This window comes from Schistocerca cancellata, chromosome 9 (genome assembly GCF_023864275.1).
Source record: "Schistocerca cancellata isolate TAMUIC-IGC-003103 chromosome 9, iqSchCanc2.1, whole genome shotgun sequence".
NCBI classification, from domain to species: domain Eukaryota; kingdom Metazoa; phylum Arthropoda; class Insecta; order Orthoptera; family Acrididae; genus Schistocerca; species Schistocerca cancellata.
Window position 1 is genome coordinate 516,117,275 of NC_064634.1, and position 23,662 is coordinate 516,140,936.

The following is a 23,662-nucleotide window of genomic DNA, read 5'->3' on the forward strand; positions in this document are numbered from 1 at the left end:
ATTTAAATTGTATATTACAGCACTGAGGATGGTCACTAAGTGACCGAAAATCGATTTTGCGGTTAATAAAACAAAAAAAATATGACCAATGCTGTCTCTCCTTCTAAGTATTTCCTGATATAAATCTGCTGTAAAATCTGCTCTAAAGCTGGGCTTAACAGGTAGAAAACAAGAGCATACTTAATTGGAGATTATTGGGAAAGGTTTAATAAAACCTTAAAACACCCTCCAAATTTGCAAAACTAAATTTACATTTCACAAACTTCACAGTAAATCACTTAAAAGTTTTACTTTCTAGAGGTCATAGTGTACTGAAAACATTCTTTTCATGTCTGTGCTAGGCTGGGAACTCTTAGAACAACTCTCATACAATACATGTAAATAAATCTTCATTTTCCTCCACTAGCATATACACTCCTGGAAATGGAAAAAAGAACACATTGACACCGGTGTGTCAGACCCACCATACTTGCTCCGGACACTGCGAGAGGGCTGTACAAGCAATGATCACACGCACGGCACAGCGGACACACCAGGAACCGCGGTGTTGGCCGTCGAATGGCGCTAGCTGCGCAGCATTTGTGCACCGCTGCCGTCAGTGTCAGCCAGTTTGCCGTGGCATACGGAGCTCCATTGCAGTCTTTAACACTGGTAGCATGCCACGACAGCGTGGACGTGAACCGTATGTGCAGTTGACGGACTTTGAGCGGGGGCGTATAGTGGGCATGCGGGAGGCCGGGTGGACGTACCGCCGAATTGCTCAACACATGGGGCGTGAGGTCTCCACAGTACATCGATGTTGTCGCCAGTGGTCGGCGGAAAGTGCACGTGCCCGTCGACCTGGGACCGGACCGCAGCGACGCACGGATGCACGCCAAGACCATAGGATCCTACGCAGTGCCGTAGGGGACCGCACCGCCACTTCCCAGCAAATTAGGGACACTGTTGCTCCTGGGGTATCGGCGAGGACCATTCGCAACCATCTCCATGAAGCTGGGCTACGGTCCCACACACTGTTAGGCCGTCTTCCGCTCACGCCCCAACATCGTGCAGCCCGCTTCCAGTGGTGTCGCGACAGGCGTGAATGGAGGGATGAATGGAGACGTGTCGTCTTCAGCGATGAGAGTCGCTTCTGCCTTGGTGCCAATGATGGTCGTATGCGTGTTTGGCGCCGTGCAGGTGAGCGCCACAATCAGGACTGCATACGACCGAGGCACACAGGGCCAACACCCGGCATCATGGTGTGGGGAGCGATCTCCTACACTGGCCATACACCACTGGTGATCGTCGAGGGGACACTAAATAGTGCACGGTACACCCAATCTGTCATCAAACCCATCGTTCTACCATTCCTAGACCGGCAAGGGAACTTGCTGTTCCAACAGGACAATGCACGTCCGCATGTCTCCCGTGCCACCCAACGTGCTCTAGAAGGTGTAAGTCAACTACCCTGGCCAGCAAGATCTCCGGATCTGTCCCCCATTGAGCATGTTTGGGACTGGATGGAGCGTCGTCTCACGCGGTCTGCACGTCCAGCACGAACGCTGGTCCAACTGAGGCGCCAGGTGGAAATGGCATGGCAAGCCGTTCCAAAGGACTACATCCAGCATCTCTACGATCGTCTCCATGGGAGAATAGCAGCCTGCATTGCTGCGAAAGGTGGATATACACTGTACTAGTGCCGACATTGTGCATGCTCTGTTGCCTGTGTCTATGTGCCTGTGGTTCTGTCAGTGTGATCATGTGATGTATCTGACCCCAGGAATGTGTCAATAAAGTTTCCCCTTCCTGGGACAATGAATTCACGGTGTTCTTATTTCAATTTCCAGGAGTGTATTTGAGATGTTGCATCATGAACAGATGTGTGTGTAACTTTATGGAATTACATCCCCCATATTGTTTAGTCATGTTTTATACATCGGTTGCATGTGCTGCTTCTTGTGTAGCTGAGAAGGAAATGTTGATAGTTACAATTTTGTTATTGTGAGAAATAGTTTATTCCTTGTACCATTAAAGGCAAACAGGGCGATGCAGTTTTTAATAGATTAGGTCCAGATTTGGGAAAACTGATTCAAATACATGTCTGACTAGCCAGATTTTGGTTGTCTAGAGGTTTCCTAAATCAGTTAATGGTTAATCTTCTAGAAGATAAATTCTAGTCTTCGTAGCTTAGTGTTTCCTTCTTTACTGCTTAGGTAAGCCACATTCAGACATTTAAGCATCATGCTCTTTGTGAAATGAGATCTCAGTATAATCAACATTGCGTAAATTATGTTTTTTACTTGTTGATCTTTCCCACTTTTTTTTGCATTACAAATCTATTTTTCTAATTTTTTTCAGGTGGATGAGTTGCTCCATTGCTACCTAGAGAGTATGAACTGCTCAATCTTCAATGCTGCAACATTCCAGAGCAGATTTGAAGATAAGCCACCTACATTTTACATAGGTGTCAATGCTTATCCAAGTGTAATGGCACAGCTGACAGGGCAGACATTGGCATACCTGACGGGGCAGGTCATGAACAAAACCAAGGAGCAGTGTGTCGCTGATCCTCAGAGCCAGGTTTGTACTTAAACCTTTAGAGCGTATTCTCAATTTAATCTATGTTGAACACGTGAAGAGCAAACTGTTATAGATGACACTCGTTAAGATATTAAAAATAATTGGGTTCCATTTTATCTCATTTGTTCCAAACTATAGCTTTAAATTTCAAGCACATTAAGGTCTCATTATGGAGAATTAACTCTGTTTATTCCCCTGTTTATTGTGTTTTATGTCCAATCAGCACCATTTATTGTTTTCCACTAATTGCGACAGATTTCAAAGCCATAAGACCTATTCTTCAGGCACATAATGTGTGGATGGAGTTGTTATGTGTCCATGAATAGTGTGTTATGTAACCATAGAGTAATGTTAGTTTTTTATTATGCATAGTAAGAAATTTAGCTGCCAATGTTCCCATCTTTTCCAACACTGTGGAAGCAACGAAAGCACATAAAGTTTGCCAGTTTTATATTGCTGGCATTTAAGGGCCTTGCAATATGTGGAAAATGTATGCTAAATACCCACAAAGTGGGAACTTCACAATGTCTTCATCTTTGTCTTTAAACTGTTACTGCATGTAGACAATCCACATGGCGGTTCTGTCTTTATGCTTTTTATTTGTAAAAGGTCAGCAAACTTAAATTTATATTCAGTGTTAACAAATTTCTCTTCTTCACATCTACATCTATATGGCTGCTCTGTAAATCTCACTTGAGTGCCTGGCAGAGGCTTCATCTAACCACCTTCACAATAATTCTCTGTTATTCAAGTCTCGAACAGTGTGGTGAAAAAATGAACATGTATATCTTTCCATGTGAGCTCTGATTTCCCTTGTTTTATTATGATGATTGTTTTTCCATATGCAGGTCTGCGTTGACAAAATATTTTTGCATTCAGAAGAAAAAGTTGGTGGTTGAAATTTCATGAGAAGAACCGACCACAACAAGGAATGGCTTTGTTTTAAAGACGCCCATCCCAAATCCTATACCATTTCCATGACACTCTCTCCCCTGTTTCTCGATAACACAAAAAGTATATCCTTCTTTGAACTATCTGAGCCTACTCCAGTAATTAAGTCTGATAAGGATTCCACACCGCACAGCTGTACTCCAAAAGAGGACGGGCAAGTGTAGTGTAGACAGTCTCTCTAGCAGATCTCTTGTGTCTTCTAAGTAAAATGCAATCTTTGGTTCACTTTCCTCACAGCATTTTCTGTGTGTTATTTCCAGTTTAAATTGTTTCTAATTGTAATTCCTCGGTATGTAGTTGAATTAAGGAATTAGATTTCATTGATTTTTATTGTGCAACTGAAGTATAACATATTCCTTTTAGCACTCGTTGATGACCTCACACTTTTCACTTGTGAATTCAGTATGTTTTTGTCGAATGTTTGACCAGAGTGAAAACAAGACTCCCTATAAATTACACAACGAGTTTTTGTCTATATGTTCATAGCCAAAAAGAGTGAGAAATGGGCAAATGGTGTACTGAAGCGACCAGTGTGAAGTCTAGTTTTGCAAGAAAATATTGTTTGCTTGAAAGTAATCAAGGTAATTAAGGAAAACTTAATTATTGATTTGAGGAAAAATTGAAATATTTCACTAACAGTTACTGCTAGCTACACTGACGAGGCAAAATGTTATGACCACCTGTGCGTTGATTCGCTTTTCAAACACAGTACAACAGTGATTCTACTTGGAATGGATTCAGTAAGTCCTTGAAAAGGTTCCACAAGTATGTGGCATCAGTTGTGTACTCACAGGTCACTAAATTGCTTCAAATTACTGAACAGTGGTTTCTGTGCACGCAGTTGGGCCTATGTAAGTTCCAATAGGCAAGGATCAGGGGCATTTGCTGGCTTAAGACGTCATTGCCCATTCACTATCATGCTCCTCAAACAAATGCAGCATGTTTCTGGCCTTGGGTCATGGAGAGTTATCCTGCCAGAAGATGTCATCACCTTCAAAGAAAACTTCAATCGTGAAGGGATGCAGGTGGTCGGCAATAAATGTTCACGTAGTTTAATCGTAACTGACGCTGGTGTTGGGTCAACACAAGAACACATAGGGGTCACATGGTGTGGCGCTCCGTATTCAACAGTGGCCTTTGAATGTGAACTCCAAAACAAAACACTTGTGCCTGCACCAGCATTGTACTCTGTCGGCAGAGCTACCACAGATCACTGCCTGTCCTGGATTACAAAGTGGGGGCTCCTCCGACCTCTACGTTTTGTGATGAGATGTGGATGCCAGTACCATATGGCCTACGCATTATTCCGCTATCCTTCAGTGCTCACAACAGTACTACACCAACAGCTGACCAGCTTGTCTGTTTCAGAAATATTTCCATCTGAAGTGCCACAGCAATGTGCCCTTTGTCAAAACCACTCATATCAGTGGATTTCTACATCTACATCTACATCCATACTCCGCAAGCCACCTGACGGTGTGTGGCGGAGGGTACCTTCAGTACCTCTATCGGTTCTCCCTTCTATTCCAGTCTCGTATTGTTCGTGGAAAAAAGGATTGTCGGTATGCCTCTGTGTGGGCTCTAATCTCTCTGATTTTATACTCATGGTCTCTTCGCGAGATATACGTAGGAGGGAGCAACATACTGCTTGACTCTTCGGTGAAGGTATGTTCTTGAAACTTTGACAACAGCCCGTACCGAGCTACTGAGCGTCTCTCCTGCAGAGTCTTCCACTGGAGTTTATCTATCATCTCCGTAACGCTTTCGCGATTACTAAATGATCCTGTAACGAAGCGCGCTGCTCTCCGTTGGATCTTCTCTATGTCTTGTATCAACCCTATCTGGTACGGATCCCACACTGCTGAGCAGTATTCAAGCAGTGGGCGAACAAGCGTACTGTAACCTACTTCCTTTGTTTTTGGATTGCATTTCCCTAGGATTCTTCCAATGAATCTCAGTCTGGCATCTGCTTTACCGACAATCAACTTTATATGATCATTCCATTTTAAATCACTCCTAATGCGTACTCCCAGATAATTTATGGTATTAACTGCTTCCAGTTGCTGACCTGCTATTTTGTAGCTAAATGATAAAGGATCTATCTTTCTGTGTATTCGCAGCACATTACACTTGTCTACATTGAGATTCAATTGCCATTCCCTGCACCATGCGTCAATTCGCTGCAGATCCTCCTGCATTTCAGTACAATTTTCCATTGTTACAACCTCTCGATACACCACAGCATCATCTGCAAAAAGCCTCAGTGAACTTCAGATGTCATCCACCAGGTCATTTATGTATATTGTGAATAGCAACGGTCCTATGACACTCCCCTGCGGCACACCTGAAATCACTCTTACTTCGGAACACTTCTCTCCATTGAGAATAACATGCTGCATCCTGTTATCTAGGAACTCTTCAATCCAATCACACAATTGGTCTGATAGTCCATATGCTCTTACTTTGTTCATTAAACGACTGTGGGGAACTGTGTCGAACGCCTTGCGGAAGTCAAGAAACACGGCATCTACCTGTGAACCCGTGTCTATGGGTTTGTGGTCCGTATCTTTGCTATAACGGCTGCCCATTCATCTTTCTTCCACTTACATTCTTTCCTTACTGCATCACATGCCCACAACACCACCAGGAGACATTCAGCCTCATAGTTGGCAGTGGTCATAATGTTTTGGTTCATCAATATAAGTAAAAAGTATCAGAAAGCTCATCTGTTCTGTTCAAAGCCTAGCCGTCTTGCACATTATATATATATATATATATATATAGTTATAATAGAAGGAAACATTCCACGAAGGAAAAATATACCTAAAAACAAAGATGATGTGACTTACCAAATGAAAGTGCTGGCAGGTCGACAGACACACAAACGAACACAAACGTACACACAAAATTCAAGCTTTCGCAACCAATGGTTGCTTCATCAGGAAAGAGGGAAGGAGAGGGAAAGACGAAAGGATGTGGGTTTTAAGGGAGAGGGTAAGGAGTCATTCCAATCCCGGGAGCGGAAAGACTTACCTTAGGGGGAAAAAAGGACAGGTATACACTCGCGCGCACACACACACACACACATATCCATCCGCATGTACACAGACACAAGCAGACATTTGTAAAGGCAAAGAGTTTGGGCAGAGATGTCAGTCGGGACGGAAGTACAGAGGCAAAGATGATGTTGAAAGACAGGTGAGGTATGAGCGGCGGCAGATTGAAATTAGAAATTAGCGGAGATTGAGGCCTGGCGGATAGCGAGAAGAGAGGATATGCTGAAGGGCAAGTTCCCATCTCCGGAGTTCTGACAGGTTGGTGTTAGTGGGAAGTATCCAGATAACCCGGACGGTGTAACACTGTGCCAAGATGTGCTGGCCGTGCACCAAGGCATGTTTAGCCACAGGGTGATCCTCATTACCAACAAACACTGTCTGCCTGTGTCCATTCATGCGAATGGACAGTTTGTTGCTGGTCATTCCCACATAGAACGCTTCACAGTGTAGGCAGGTCAGTTGGTAAATCACGTGGGTGCTTTCACACGTGGCTCTGCCTTTGATCGTGTACACCTTCCGGGTTACAGGACTGGAATAGGTGGTGGTGGGAGGGTGCATGGGACAGGTTTTACACCGGGGGCGGTTACAGGGGTAGGAGCCAGAGGGTAGGGAAGGTGGTTTGAGGATTTCATAGGGATGAACTAAGAGGTTACGAAGGTTAGGTGGACGGTGGAAAGACACTCTTGGTGGAGTGGGGAGGATTTCATGAAGGATGGATCTCATTTCAGGGCAGGATTTGAGGAAGTCGTATCCCTGCTGGAGAGCCACATTCAGAATCTGATCCAGTCCCGGAAAGTATCCTGTCACAAGTGGGGCACTTTTGGGGTTCTTCTGTGGAAGGTTCCGGGTTTGAGGAGATGAGGAAGTGGCTCTGGTTATTTGCTTCTGTACCAGGTCGGGAGGGTAGTTACGGGATGCAAAAGCTGTTTTCAGGTTGTTGGTGTAATGGTTCAAGGATTCCGGACTGGAGCAGATTCGTTTGCCACGAAGACCTAGGCTGTAGGGAAGGGACCGTTTGATGTGGAATGGGTGGCAGCTGTCATAATGGAGGTACAGTTGCTTGTTGGTGGGTTTGATGTGGACGGATGTGTGAAGCTGGCCATTGGACAGGTGGAGGTCAACGTCAAGGAAAGTGGCATGGGATTTAGAGTAGGACCAGGTGAATCTGATGGAATCAAAGGAGTTGAGGTTGGAGAGGAAATTCTGGAGTTCTTCTTCACTGTGAGTTCAGATCATGAAAATGTCATCAATAAATCTGTACCAAACTTTGGGTTGGCAGGCCTGGGTAACCAAGAAGGCTTCCTCTAAGTGACCCATGAATAGGTTGGCGTACGAGGGGGCCATCGTGGTACCCATGGCTGTTCCCTTTAATTGTTGGTATGTCTGGCCTTCCCACAGGTTTTAACGTCATTATTTCTTCATCAGACAATTGTTAGCTTCATTTCCATAATCTGCCACCACCAAACCACCCTTTTAATACATCCTCACGTAGTTTTTTTCGAAATTTTCCCTTATTTCCCCACCCTTTAACGTGTTTTGGCGGCAACACAACCACCTAACCTTTATGCACATCATTATCTACCTACACAAGTTCACCACAGGATCAACATAGCCCAGCTCTAACCAACCCTTTTTCGCCTTTTTTCACACCAGATCTCCATTTGCTTTCTAGTTTTACCTTTGTCTCTCCCCATATATTTTTATATTTATTTTCATTTTCATTTCAGCCTCGTGTTCCACTTTCCACCTTCTAGTACCATGTCACTCTCACAACAATTCCACAACGACCCCATTAAGTTTTATTTACATTCCCTCCGCAAACATGCCGTCGCCCTAGCCAGATTACACTCCCATATTTTATTTTCTCAGGCTTGTCTGACATTTGGCATCACCCCCAAAGGCCTCACATTTAAAGTTCCCATCTCTGGCTGCAACCCTTCTTTCCATCAGTCCCTATACCAGTTCCAAACCGAACAATCCATTGCCCTCACCCACCTAATCCTTCACCTACACATCCACTCAGCCAATCAACACACCCATCAACTCCTGTCCCTAATAAAAGTCCTCAATCTTTCCTCACCCACATCCGCACCGGTTGTTCAGAGCATCCTCCTACAGGCCAACCGCAAATTAGAACAGCATGCCACCCTCCACCTTAAAAAACTATCCAATCTCCTGGTTTCCCACCTCCGGAAAGGCAACTCACTCACCCTTCGCAACCTTTCCAGCAAACCTCAACCTCCTCTCATTGCACACAAACCCAGTCTCTCCCATCTACTCAATCTCCCACTTCCAGCTCCACTCCCTCCAAAACCTCAAAATTCCAATCAACACAATCTGGAACCACAACACCCCAATTCAGTAGTTAACCTCTCCTCCAAACCTCTCTCCCAATCCGAAACCTCTGTCCTATCCAAAGGCCTCACCTTCAGCCCCACTCCCAGATTTAACCAAACAGCCCTTGTCAAAGATTTACTGTCCTACACCCGTACTCTCTGCTGGAAATATCACTTTGCCACGAAGAAAAATGATCCTAATCCTACTCCTAATGATCCAACTCCCCAAGATACTATCCAAATTGAACCATGCCTGGAACAGTTCCGTCCTCCGTCACAGCGGGACCCACCTCCTCTTCCTCAAAATTACCCTCTCCTAACCTTCCAGGAATTTCTGACTTCCAGCCTTGCCTCTCAATCCTTCTTAAAAAACCTTAATCCTACTCCCAACATCACCACAGCTGAAGCCCAGGCTATCCGTGATCTGAAGGCTGACCGATCCATCATCATTCTTCCGGCGGACAAGGGTTCCACGACTGTGGTACTTGATCGTCGGGAGTATGTGGCTGAGGGACTGCATCAGCTTTCAGACAACACTACTTACAAAGTTTGCCATGGTAATCCCATTCCTGATGTCCAGGTGGAGCTTCAAGGAATCCTCAGAACCTTAGGCCCCCTACAAAACCTTTCACCTGACTCCATCAACCTCCTGACCCCACCAACACCCCGCACCCCTACCTTCTACCTTCTTCCCAAAATTCACAAACCCAATCATCCCGGCCGTCCCATTGTAGCTGGTTACCAAGCCCCCACAGAACGCATCTCTGCCTACGTAGATCAACACCTTCAACCCATTACATGCAGTCTCCCATCCTTCATCAAAGACACGAACCACTTTCTCGAACGCCTTGAATCCCTACCCAGTCTGTTACCCCCGGAAACCATCCTTGTAACCATTGATGCCACGTCCTTATACACAAATATTCGCATGTCCAGGGCCTCGCTGCGATGGAGCACTTCCTTTCACGCCGATCACTTGCCGCCCTACCTAAAACCTCTTTCCTCATTACCTTAGCCAGCTTCATCCTGACCCACAACTTCTTCACTTTTGAAGGCCAGACATACCAACAATTAAAGGGAACAGCCATGGGTACCAGGATGGCCCCCTCGTACGCCAACCTATTCATGGGTCACTTAGAGGAAGCCTTCTTGGTTACCCAGGCCTGCCAACCCAAAGTTTGGTACAGATTTATTGATGACATTTTCATGATCTGGACTCACAGTGAAGAAGAACTTCAGAATTTCCTCTCCAACCTCAACTCCTTTGGTTCCATCAGATTCACCTGGTCCTACTCTAAATCCCATGCCACTATCCTTGACGTTGACCTCCACCTGTCCAATGGCCAGCTTCACACGTCCGTCCACATCAAACCCACTAACAAGCAACAGTACCTCCATTATGACAGCTGCCACCCATTCCACATCAAACGGTCCCTTCCCTACAGCTTAGGTCTTCGTGGCAAACGAATCTGCTCCAGTCCGGGATCCTTGAACCATTACACCAACAACCTGAAAACAGCTTTTGCATCCCGTAACTACCCTCCCGACCTGGTACAGAAGCAAATAACCAGAGCCACTTCCTCATCTCCTCAAACCCGGAACCTTCCACAGAAGAACCCCAAAAGTGCCCCACTTGTGACAGGTTACTTTCCGGGACTGGATCAGATTCTGAATGTGGCTCTCCAGCAGGGATACGACTTCCTCAAATCCTGCCCTGAAATGAGATCCATCCTTCATGAAATCCTCCCCACTCCACCAAGAGTGTCTTTCCACCGTCCACCTAACCTTCGTAACCTCTTAGTTCATCCCTATGAAATCCCCAAACCACCTTCCCTACCCTCTGGCTCCTACCCCTGTAACTGCCCCCGGTGTAAAACCTGTCCCATGCACCCTCCCACCACCACCTATTCCAGTCCTGTAACCCGGAAGGTGTACACGATCAAAGGCAGAGCCACGTGTGAAAGCACCCACGTGATTTACCAACTGACCTGCCTACACTGTGAAGCGTTCTATGTGGGAATGACCAGCAACAAACTGTCCATTCGCATGAATGGACACAGGCAGACAGTGTTTGTTGGTAATGAGGATCACCCTGTGGCTAAACATGCCTTGGTGCACGGCCAGCACATCTTGGCACAGTGTTACACCGTCCGGGTTATCTGGATACTTCCCACTAACACCAACCTGTCAGAACTCCAGAGATGGGAACTTGCCCTTCAGCATATCCTCTCTTCTCGCTATCCGCCAGGCCTCAATCTCCGCTAATTTCTAATTTCAATCTGCCGCCGCTCATACCTCACCTGTCTTTCAACATCATCTTTGCCTCTGTACTTCCGTCCCGACTGACATCTCTGCCCAAACTCTTTGCCTTTACAAATGTCTGCTTGTGTCTGTGTATATGCGGATGGATATGTGTGTGTGTGCGAGTGTATACCCGTCCTTTTTTCCCCATAAGGTAAGTCTTTCCGCTCCCGGGACTGGAATGACTCCTTACCCTCTCCCTTAAAACCCACATCCTTTCGTCTTTCCCTCTCCTTCCCTCTTTCCTGATGAGGCAACAGTTTGTTGCGAAAGCTTGAATTTTGTGTGTATGTTTGTGTTCGTTTGTGTGTCTGTCGACCTTCCAGCACTTTCATTTGGTAAGTCACATCATCTTTGTTTTTAGGTATATTTTTCCTTCATGGAATGTTTCCTTCTATTATAACCATATATATATATATATATATATATATATATGGTGTCTGTATATGTGTGGATGAATATGTGTGTGTGTGCGAGTGTGTACCCGTCCTTTTTTTCCCCCTAAGGTAAGTCTTTCCGCTCCCGGGACTGGAATGACTCCTTACCCTCTCCCTTAAAACCCCCATCCTTTCGTCTTTCCCTCTCCTTCCCTCTTTCATGATGAGGCAACAGTTTGTTGCGAAGGCTTGAATTTTGTGTGTATGTTTGTGTTCGTTTGTGTGTCTGTCGACCTGCCAGCACTTTCATTTGGTAAGTCACATCATCTTTGTTTTTAGATATATATTTTTCCTTCGTGGAATGTTTCCTTCTATTATAACTATATATATATATAGATGATGAGACTTACCCAACAAAAGCGCTGGCAGGTCGATAGACACACAAATAAACACAAACATACACACAAAACTCTAGCTTTCGCAACCAACGGTTGCCTCGTCAGGAAAGAGGGAAGGAGAAGGAAAGACAAAAGGATTGGGTTTTAAGGGAGAGGGTAAGGAGTCATTCCAATCCCGGGAGCGGAAAGACTTACCTTAGGGGGAAAAAAGGACAGGTTTACACTCGCACACACACACATGTCCATCCACACATACACAGACACAAGCAGACATTTTTGAAAAAATTTTTTGTGTGTATGTTTGTGTTTATTTGTGTGTCTATCGACCTGCCAGCGCTTTTGTTGGGTAAGTCTCATCATCTTTCTTTTTAAATATATTTTTCCCACGTGGAATGTTTCCCTCTATTATATATATATATATATATATATATATATATATATATATATATAAAGACAAAGATGATGTGACTTACCAAATGAAAGTGCTGGCAGGTCGACAGACACACAAATGAACACAAACATACACACAAAATTCAAGCTTTCGCAACAAACTGTTGCCTCATCAGGAAAGAGGGAAGGAGAGGGAAAGACGAAAGGATGTGGGTTTTAAGGGAGAGGGTAAGGAGTCATTCCAGTCCCGGGAGCGGAAAGACTTACCTTAGGGGGAAAAAGGACGGGTACACACTCGCACACACACACATATCCATCCACACATATACAGACACAAGCAGACATATTTAAAGACCAAATATATATATATATATATATATATATATATATATATATATATATATAAAAAGAAAGGTGATGAGTCTTACCAAACTAAAGCGCTGGCAGGTCGATAGACACACAAACATACACACAAAATTCAAGCTTTTGCAACCAACGGTTGCCTCATCAGGAAAGAGGGAAGGAGAGGGAAAGACGAAAGGATTTGGGTTTTAATGGAGAGGGTAAGGAGTCATTCCAATCCCGGGAGCGAAAAGACTTACCTTAGGGGGGAAAAAAGGACAGGTATACACTCGCGCGCGCACACACACACACATATCCATCTGCATATACACAGACACAAGCAGACATTTGTAAAGGCAAAGAGTTTGGGCAGAGATGTCAGTCGAGGCGGAAGTATAGAGGCAAAGATGATGATGAATGACAGGTGAGGTATGAGCAGCGGCAACTTGAAATTAGTGGAGGTTGAGGCCTGGCGGGTAACGAGAAGAGAGGATATACTGAAGGGCAAGTTCCCATCTCCGGAGTTCTGATAGGTTGGTGTTAGTGGGAAGTATCCAGATAACCTGGACGGTGTAACACTGTGCCAAGATGTGCTGGCCGTGCACTGAGGCATGTCTAGACACAGGGTGATCCTCATTACCAACAAACACTGTCTGCCTGTGTCCATTCATGCGAATGGACAGTTCGTTGCTGGTCATTCCCACATAGAAAGCTACACAGTGTAGGCAGGTCAGTTGGTAAATCATGTGGGTGCTTTCACACGTGGTTCTGCCTGTCATCGTGTACACCTTCCGGGTTACAGGACTGGAGTAGGTGGTGGTGGGAGGGTGCATGGGACAGGTTTTACACCGGGGGCGGTTACAAGGGTAGGAGCCAGAGGGTAGGGGAGGTGGTTTGGGGATTTCATAGTGATGAACTAAGAGGTTATGAAGGTTAGGTGGACGGCGGAAAGACAGTCTTGGTGGAGTGGGGAGTAATTAATGAAGGCTGGATCTCATTTCAGGGCAGGATTTGAGGAAGTCGTATCCCTGCTGGAGAGCCACATTCAGAGTCTGATCCAGTCCCGGAAAGTATCCTGTCACAAGTGGGGCACTTTTGGGGTTGTTCTGTGGGATGTTCTGGGTTTGAGGGGATGAGGAAGTGGCTCTGCTTATTTGCTTCTGTACCAGGTCGGGAGGGTAGTTACGGGATGCAAAAGCTGTTTTCAGGTTGTTGGTGTAATGGTTCAAGGATCCCGGACTGGAGCAGATTCGTTTGCCACGAAGACCTAAGCTGTAGGGAAGGGACCGTTTGATGTGGAATGGGTGGCAGCTGTCATAATGGAGGTACTGTTGCTTGTTAGTGGGTTTGATGTGGACGGACGTGTGAAGCTGGCCATTGGACAGATGGAGGTCAACGTCAAGGAAAGTGGCATGGGATTTGGAGTAGGACCAGGTGAATCTGAACCAAAGGAGTTGGAATCTACACAATCTGGAACCACAACAGCCTAATTCAGTAGTTAACCTTTCCTCCAAACCTCTTTCCCAATCCGAAACCTCTGTCCTATCCAAAGGCCTCACCTTCAGCCCCACTCCCAGATTCAACCAAACAGCCCTCGTCAAAGATTTACTGTCCTACACTCGTACTCTCTGTGGAAATATCACTTTGCCATGAAGAAAAATGATCCTACTCCTACTCCTAATGATCCAACTCCCCAAGACACTATCCAAATTGAACCCTGCCTGGAACAGTTCCGTCCTCCGTCACAGTGGGACCCATCTCCTCTTCCTCAAAATCACCCTCTCCAAACCTTCCAGGAATTTCTGACTTCTAGCCTTGCCTCTCAATGCTTCTTAAAAAACTTTAATCCTACTCCCAACATCACCACAGCTGAAGCCCAGGCTATCCGTGATCTGAAGGCTGACCGATCCATCATCATTCTTCCGGCGGACAAGGGTTCCACGACCGTGGTACTTGATCGTCCGGTGTATGTGGCTGAGGGACTGCGTCAGCTTTCAGACAATACTACATACAAAGTTTGCCAAGGTAATCCCATTCCTGATGTCCAGGCGGTGCTTCAAGGAATCCTCAGAACCTTAGGCCCCCTACAAAACCTTTCACCTGACTCCATCAACCTCCTGACCCCACCGACACCCCGCACCCCTACCTTCTACCTTCTTCCTAAAATTCACACACCCAATCATCCCGGCCGTCCCATTGTAGCTGGTTACCAAGTCCCCACAGAACGTATCTCTGCCTACGTAGATCAACATCTTCAACCCATTACATGCAGGCTCCCATCCTTCATCAAAGACACCAACCACTTTCTCAAACGCCTGGAATCCTTACCTGATCTGTTACCCCCGGAAACCATCCTTGTAACCATTGATGCCACTTCCTTATAGACAAATATTCCGCACGTCCAGGGCTTCGCTGCGATGGAGCACTTCCTTTCACACCGATCACCTGCCACCCTACCTAAAACCTCTTTCCTCATTACCTTAGCCAGTTTCATCTTGACCCACAACTTCTTCACTTTTGAAGGCCAGACATACCAACAATTAAAGGGAACAGCCATGGCTACCAGGATGGCCCCCTCATACGCCAACCTATTTATGGCCTGCCAACCCAAAGTTTGGTACAGATTTATTGATGACATTTTCATGATCTAGACTCACAGTGAAGAAGAACTTCAGAATTTCCTCTCCAACCTCAACTCCTTTGGTTCCATCAGATTCACCTGGTCCTACTCCAAATCCCATGCCACTTTCCTTGACGTTGACCTCCATCTGTCCAATGGCCAGCTTCACACGTCCGTCCACATCAAACCCACCAACAAACAACAGTACCTCCGTTATGACAGCTGCCACCCATTCCACATCAAACGGTCCCTTCCCTACAGCCTAGGTCTTCGTGGCAAACGAATCTGCTCCAGTCCGGAATCCCTGAACCATTACACCAACAACCTGAAAACAGCTTTCGCATCCCGTAACTACCCTCCCGACCTGGTACAGAAGCAAATAAGCAGAGCCACTTCCTCATCCCCTCAAACCCAGAACATCCCACAGAACAACCCCAAAAGTGCCCCACTTGTGACAGGATACTTTCCGGGACTGGATCAGACTCTGAATGTGGCTCTCCAGCAGGGATACGACTTCCTCAAATCCTGCCCTGAAATGAGATCCAGCCTTCATGAAATCCTCCCCACTCCACCAAGAGTGTCTTTCCGCCGTCCACCTAACCTTCATAACCTCTTAGTTCATCACTATGAAATCCCCAAACCACCTCCCCTACCCTCTGGCTCCTACCCTTGTAACTGCCCCCGGTGTAAAACCTGTCCCATGCACCCTCCCACCACCACCTACTCCAGTCCTGTAACCCGGAAGGTGTACACGATCAAAGGCAGAGCCATGTGTGAAAGCACCCACGTGATTTACCAACTGACCTGCCTACACTGTGAAGCTTTCTGTGTGGGAATGACCAGCAACAAACTGTCCATTCGCATGAATGGACACAGGCAGACAGTGTTTGTTGGTAATGAGGATCACCCTGTGGCTAGACATGCCTCAGTGCACGGCCAGCACATCTTGGCACAGTGTTACACCGTCCAGGTTATCTGGATACTTCCCACTAACACCAACCTGTCAGAACTCCGGAGATGGGAACTTGCCCTTCAGTATGTCCTTTCTTCTCATTATCTGCCAGGCCTCAACCTCTGCTAATTTCAAGTTGCCACTGCTCATACCTCACCTGTCATTTGACAATATCTTTGCCTCTGTACTTCGCCTCGACTGACATCTCTGCCCAAACTCTTTGCCTTTACAAATGTCTGCTTGTGTCTGTGTATGTGCGGATGGATATGTGTGTGTATGCGAGTGTATACCTGTCCTCCTTTCCCCCGAAGGTAAGTCTTTCCGCTCCCGGGATTGGAATGACTCCTTACCCTCTCCCTTAAAACCCACATCCTTTCGTCTCTCCCTCTCCTTCCCCCTTTCCTGAAAGCTTGAATTTTGTGTGTATGTTTGTGTTTGTTTGTGTGTCTATCAACCTGCCCGCACTTTTGTTTGGTAAGTCACATCTTCTATGTTTTTATAAAAACAAAGATTCCATGACTTACCAAACGGGAAAGCGCTGGTAGATAGGCACAAATAAAAAAACACACAAACACACACACAAAATTTCAAGCTTTCACAACCCATGGTTGCTTTGTTAGGAAAGAGGGAAGGAGAGGGAAAGACGAAAGGATGTGGGTTTTAAGGGAGAGGTTAAGGAGTCATTCCAATGCCGGGAGCGGAAAGCTTTTTAGGTGAAGGATTAGGTGGGTGAGGGCTATGGATTGTTCAGTTTGGAACTGGTGTAGGGACTGATGGAAAGAAGGGTTACAGCCAGAGATGGGAACTTTAAGTGTGAGGCCTTTGGGGGTAATGCCAAATGTCAGACAAGCCTGAGAAAATTAAATATGGGAGCGTCATCTGGCTAGGGCGAAGGCATGTTTGCAGAGGGAATGTAAATAAAACTTAATGGGGTCGTTGTGGGGGTGACATGGTATTAGAAGGTGAAAAGTGTAACATGAGGCTGAAATGAAAACGAAAATAAAAATATATGAGGAGAGATAAAGGTGAACTAGAAAGCAACTGGAGATTTGGTGTGAAAAACATCGAAAAAGTGTTGATTAAAGCTGGGCTATGTTGATCCTGTGGTGAACTTGGGTTGGTAGACAACGATGTGCACAAAGGTTAGGTGGTTATGTTGCCGCCAAAACACGTTAAAGGGTGGAGAAATTCGGGAAAATTTTGAAAAAACTGCGTGTAAATGTATTAAAAGGAGTGGTTTTGTGGTGGCAGATTATGAAAATGAGGCTAACAATTGTCTGATGAAGAAATAATGATGTTAAAACCTGTGGGAGCGGCTAAAAATGATCAGTGATGTGGGAAAAATGGAAATGGAAATAAAGTGAAAGTTATTAGAACTAGCCGAAATGGTTGTTTTTAATAGGTGAAAGGAACTGTTTGTGAACTGGAAACAGTGAATTTTATTGCAGTGGTAGTGTTGAAAGCTGAAAAAAAATTTTTTTGGTCATGGTTTGGAAGTGGATTACGTGTTATTGAGGGATAAAATTGTATGTTAGATTACGGTAAAAAGGAGAAGGTGAATACAAAGTGAAACTACTTGCAAAAACAGAAAGAGAAAATAAGATGACAGAAAAGATTTCGAATTGCTACAGTGACAATAACAAACGTAATTGTTGGGTTGAAATTAATGATATGAATATAATAGAGGGAAACATTCCACGTGGGAAAAATATATCTAAAAACAAAGATGATGTGACTTACCAAACGAAAGTCTGGCAAGTTGACACACACACACACACACACACACACACACACACACACACACACACAAAATTCAAGCTTTCGCAACCAACAGTTGCTTCATCAGGAAAGAGGGAAAGACGAAAGGATGTGGGTTTTAAGGGAGAGGGTAAGAAGTCATTCCAATCCCGGGAGCGGAAAGACTTACCTTAGGGGGAAAAAAGGAAAGGTATACACGCGCGCGCCCCCCCCCCCCCCCCCCCCCCCACACACACACATCCATCCGCACATACACACACACAAGCAGACATGAACTTGGGAGAGTTAAAGAGTGGCAAACTGGGGCACTCTCCTACATATATAAAAGTTAAGGAAGGTGGTGCCAGGAAAAGTGCAATGCCAATGAAGTAGCAAATGCGACTTCCCTAGTATGTGGTGCCAGCCCTGTGCCCGACCCTTAGCCCCACTTTCAAGGCAGAGGGCTGTGCGCTTAATGGTGGGTGACAGGAAGTGCAAGCTAAGTGTTGCCGACTCTACTCTCTCCTATACTGGGGCACATGCCTTTTGATTCCTCTTTTGCGACAGAGTGAGGTGACGCAGTTATTAGCACACTGGAATTGCATTCAGGAGAATGATGGTTCAAACCCACATCCAACCATCTTGATTAGGTTTTCCGTGATTTCCCTAAATCGCTTCAGGCAAATGCTGGATGGTATCTTTGAAAGGGTATGGGTGCAGCTAGGCACTCAATTCACCATCTGGTAGTCAGATTTAGGCCTTCTGTGATTTTCCAAAATCCATATATTCCAGGATGGTTTCTTGCAATGCATCTTTATGTACATACCCACATACATACATACTTACATACTCCTCAAGCCACCTTATGGTGCATGGTAGAGGTATCATGTACTATTACCAGTCATTTCCTTTCCTGTTCCATTCTCTAATAGAGCGGGGGAAAATGACTATCCAGTAGCCCCTATACCAGCCCTAATTTCTTGCATCTTATCTTTGAGTCCAGTTTCTTGCACAAAAAGCATTGTCTTCCACATGGATTCCCATTTGAGTTCATGGAGCCATCTCCATAGTACTTGCATGCCAATTGAGCCTACCAGTAACAAACCTAGCAGCCTGCCTCTGAATTGGTTTGATCTCTCCCTTCAATCTCACTCTTGTTGACAACTTAGATCCATGGCTCTATGGGGATCGCACCACAGTTGAGCCTTACTATCAGCTTTTACCAACTGAAATCAGGACACTCATCTGGCCAGGCCATGGTTTTTAGTCATCTAACTTCAAACTGATATTGTCATGAGTCCAGGAGAGGCACTGCAACCAATGTCTTGCTGTTAGAAAAGGCAGCTGTGTTAGTTGTCTACTGCCATGGCCCACCAAATTTCACTACACTGTCATAATGGATATGTTTGTCATACATCCCACATTGATTTCTGCAGTTATTTAACATAAGTGTTACTTGTATGTTAGTACTGACAACGCTAAGCAAATGCTGCTGCTGTCGGTCACTAAGTGAAAGCTGTTGGCCACTGTGTTGTCTGTGGTGAGAGGTAATGCCTGAGATGTGGTATTCTCAAGTTACTCTTGACGCTGTGGATCTCATTGAATTCCGTAGCAATTTCCAAAATGGAATGTCCCATACATCTAGTTCCAACTACCATTCTATTGCTGTCCCATGGCTTTTGTCACCTCAGTGTATTATTTTGAAACTTGGAGTGTGTTCAAGAATTCAGCGGTGAACTGATGTCAAGGATATTGATCTGCAATTATGTGGGTCTCTTCATCCACCTTTCTTATTTACAGGAGTCACCTGCAGGTTTTTTCCAATCGCTTTGGACTTTCCGCTGGGCGAGGGGATTCATAATAAATACAACCTAAATAAGGGCCATATTGCTGCAGAGTACTCTCTGTAAAACCAAATTGGGATTCCATCTGGACTGGTGACTTATTTGTTTTCAACTCTTTCAGTTGCTTCTCTATGACATGGTTGTCTATTTCTATGTTCTCCACGAAGGAGTCTGCACAAACATTCAAACGATGGTATGTTTCTACACTCTTCCTACATGAATGAGTTTTTAAACATGAAATTTAAAGCTTCAGGGTATCCTTTTGCTGTCTTCTATTGCCACCTCAGACTAGTTGAGTGACTAGGAGAAACCTTTGACCCGCTTCGTAATTTTACAAGTGACCAGAATTTCCTTGGATTCTCAGCAAGAGCTTTCACCAAGGTATAACAGTGGAAGTTGTTGTTTGCTTCAGATATTGATCTTCTTATGGACACATGAATGTCTACTAACTTTTGCCTGTCAACATTTCCGCATTCTTTTTTGAACCGAGAGTGTAACATGTGAATTTAAAATTTTCCCGGCGAATTGACTGTTCAAACAAATTTCGGGCTTGCAGCCGGTCGTCGTTCAATACTTCGCACGATATTTCAACTGGGCACCTGCCAGTCATCTTCAGGTGAGCCGTCGCAGACTGGCGATAACGTTTTCCGCTCCGCAATATATAGCGTACTGTAACTATTCTGCGCATGCGTCGAAAACTTGATAGTTGAACCAACACTGCCCGCCGGCAGCGCCCTCGCTGGTGGAATAGCGGAACTCAGTCGCCCTCTGCTTTGCTGTTTGCCATGGCCGTCGACGCACTGTGTCGTCTTCGATTTGAGCAAATCGTGGGGATGATGGGATTCCATGCACTGTCCAGCTGTAGCCGCTGTCACGGTTTAACAGATTTTCCGCCAGTCGTATTTCTACGGATTCTTTAATAATGGAGTCCCAGAAAGACGTTGCTGTGGACAAAATCATTGTTTTCTCATACTCCATTGAATGTGCAGTAGAAATACAATGTTCAGCAATAGCGGACTTGCTTGGCTGCAAAAGGCGGGTGTAACCGAGCGAGGTGGCGCAGTGGTTAGCACACTGGACTCGCATTCGGGAGGACGACGGTTCAATCCCGTCTCCGGCATCCTGATTTAGGTTTTCCGTGATTTCCCTAAATCGCTTCAGGCAAATGCCGGGATGGTTCTTTGAAAGGCACGGCCGACTTCCTTCCCCATCCTTCCCTCACCCGAGCTTGCGCTCCGTCTCTAATGACCTCGTTGTCGACGGGACGTTAAACACTAATATCCTCCTCCTCCTCCAAAAGGCGGGTGTAAACGTTTATGTTCAGTGCAGCGTTCTTTCACGGTGCGTGTGGTTTGACCTATGTAAGCCATACCACATTGCACGGTATCTTGTAAATTCCGGCCTTTCGTAGTAACAGATTGTCCTTAACTGATCCCACAAGGTCCGCAATCTTCGTGGTGGGCGGAAAACCACTTTATACCTGAAATTTCCTGTTGATATCACTGCTTTGTTCAGGCACGCACTTTCCTCAACTTATTTTATGTTTAATCAATAATATTTTGAACAGACTGACGGTGTCGCCATGGGTAGCCCCCTGTCTCCTCTGGTCGCCAACCTTTTTATGGAGGATTTTGGAGAGAGAGCGCTTGAATCAGCTGCCCTGAAGCCAACAGTTTTTTGGCGGTATGTGGATGACACTTTCATAGTGTGGCCTCATGGAGAAGATAAATTAATGGAGTTTCTACATCACCTCAACTCCATTCATAGCAACATCCTGTTCACCATGGAAATAGAGAAAGATGGTTCTTTACCTTTCTTGGATGTCCTGGTTCGAAGGAAGAATGATGGTTCTCTAGGGCATTCAGTTTACCGGAAACCCACTCATACTGATTTGTACCTGCAAAGCATTGAGTTGCCATCATCCATCGCAAGCATGAGTTTGCTTAAAACACTTGTTCATAGAGCTCATACTGTCTCAGATCTAGATAGCTTATCTCAAGAACTCGCCCATCTAAAGACAGTATTCAGCGAAAATGGGTATTCCATCCAGCAGATTAACAGGGCACTAACAGTTAAAACTAAGAAGCAGGAAGTGAATAAAGAGGAGAACATGCCGGAACAATCTTTAGCTTTTCTTCCTTTCGCTGGCAACACTTTGTTTAAAATAGCAAGAATCCTCTGAAAATTTCAGGTAAAAGTGGTTTTCCGCCCACCATCGAAGATTGCGGACCTTGTGGGATCAATTAAGGACAATCTGTTACTACGAAAGGCCGGAATTTACAAGATACCGTGCCAATGTGGTATGGCTTACATAGGTCAAACCACACGCACCGTGAAAGAACGCTGCACTGAACATAAACGTTACACCCGCCTTTTGCAGCCAAGCAAGTCCGCTATTGCTGAACATTGTATTTCTACTGCACATTCAATGGAGTATGAGAAAACAATGATTTTGTCCCCAACAATGTCTTTCTGGGACTCTATTATTAAAGAATCCGTAGAAATATGACTGGCGGAATATCTGTTAAACTGTGACAGCTGCTACCAGCTGGACAGTGCATGGAATCCCATCATCTCCACGATTTGCTCAAATCGAAGACGACACAGTGTGTCGACGGCCGTGGCAAACAGCAACGCAGAGGGCGACTGAGTTCCGCTATTCACCAGCGAGGGCGCTGCGGCAGGCAGTGTTGGTTCAACTATCAAGTTTTCGACGCATGCGCAGAATAGTTACAGTATGCTATATATTGCGGAGCGGAGAACATTATCGCCAGTCTGCGATGGCTCACCTGAAGATGACTGGCAGGTGCCCAGTTGAAATATCGTGCGAAGTATTGAACGACGACCGCTGCAAGCCCGAAATTTGTTTGAACGGAGAGTGTAACAGTTTGCTTTCTCATCATTTTTTGAATTTGTTCCTTTATCCACCTATTAGGCACTTATATGTCCAGAACGCTATTTACATTCTGTTTAAACTTTGACCATAATTCCTTTCATCCTTCTATTGGAGCTAAATGATGTCCACTGAGTGGAATGCAAAACAACTGCTTGTCTGCTTTTTCTAGCATAAATACTCTTCTAGCCTTCTTGACTGATTTATTAACTTTAGTAACCATTGTCATCATGATGGCATTATGTCACTAATCCCTGTCTCTATACTGACGCTGTCAATAAGGTCAGACCAGTTTGTAGCCACAGGGTCTTAAGTATTTCCATTGCATGTGGGTTGTCTAACTAGTTGTTCTCAGCAGTTTTTGGGAAGTGTGTGTTCAAAAGTACATAAAGACTGTCCGCCCAGGCTGCCTGTGGTGAATCCATAGACACCCCAGTCTGTACTTGGTAGATAAAAATTGCCCAGACCAATACTGTTTGCTCTGGGTATTTTCACACTTCAGAGGGTAGACTTTCTTAAGATGATTCTACAACTGACACAGCAGAGTTGGGTGGCCAGTGAAAATGTCCCATAATAAACTTGAGTTCACCTAGCCCTGCTACTCGTGCCCAGATTCAATTTTGACCCCGCATAGTCACAACATTTTTACAACAGCAATGAGCACCCCCCTTCATATGGCATCTAATATGTCCTTCCTGTATACACTAAATATTTTAGAACTTCAGGTTTCATCCCGCTCTCTGTCCCAAGAATAAGTTGAGTGTGACAACAATAAGTTCAGAAACTTTTTTATGAATACTTCAACAATTAATTGTTAAAATTTTGACAGTTTAAGTATGTCTACTTTGTACATGATCTGATATTTGATTTTGATATTGCTCTTTGCTTATTGATTGGTGAGCA

The 23,662-nt window shown here is 45.1% G+C and overlaps 1 protein-coding gene across 3 annotated transcripts in view; it reads left to right on the plus strand.

The window, feature by feature from the left end:
* The window catches only part of LOC126100310 (nicastrin), a 142,979-nt gene that overhangs the window by 101,712 nt on the left and 17,605 nt on the right, over positions 1-23,662 (plus strand). For all 3 annotated transcript variants that reach the window (XM_049910919.1, XM_049910921.1, XM_049910920.1), the window contains exon 9: positions 2,341-2,562. In XM_049910919.1, the coding sequence (XP_049766876.1) occupies positions 2,341-2,562 (222 nt within the window). The remainder of the gene's footprint in view (positions 1-2,340; positions 2,563-23,662) is intronic.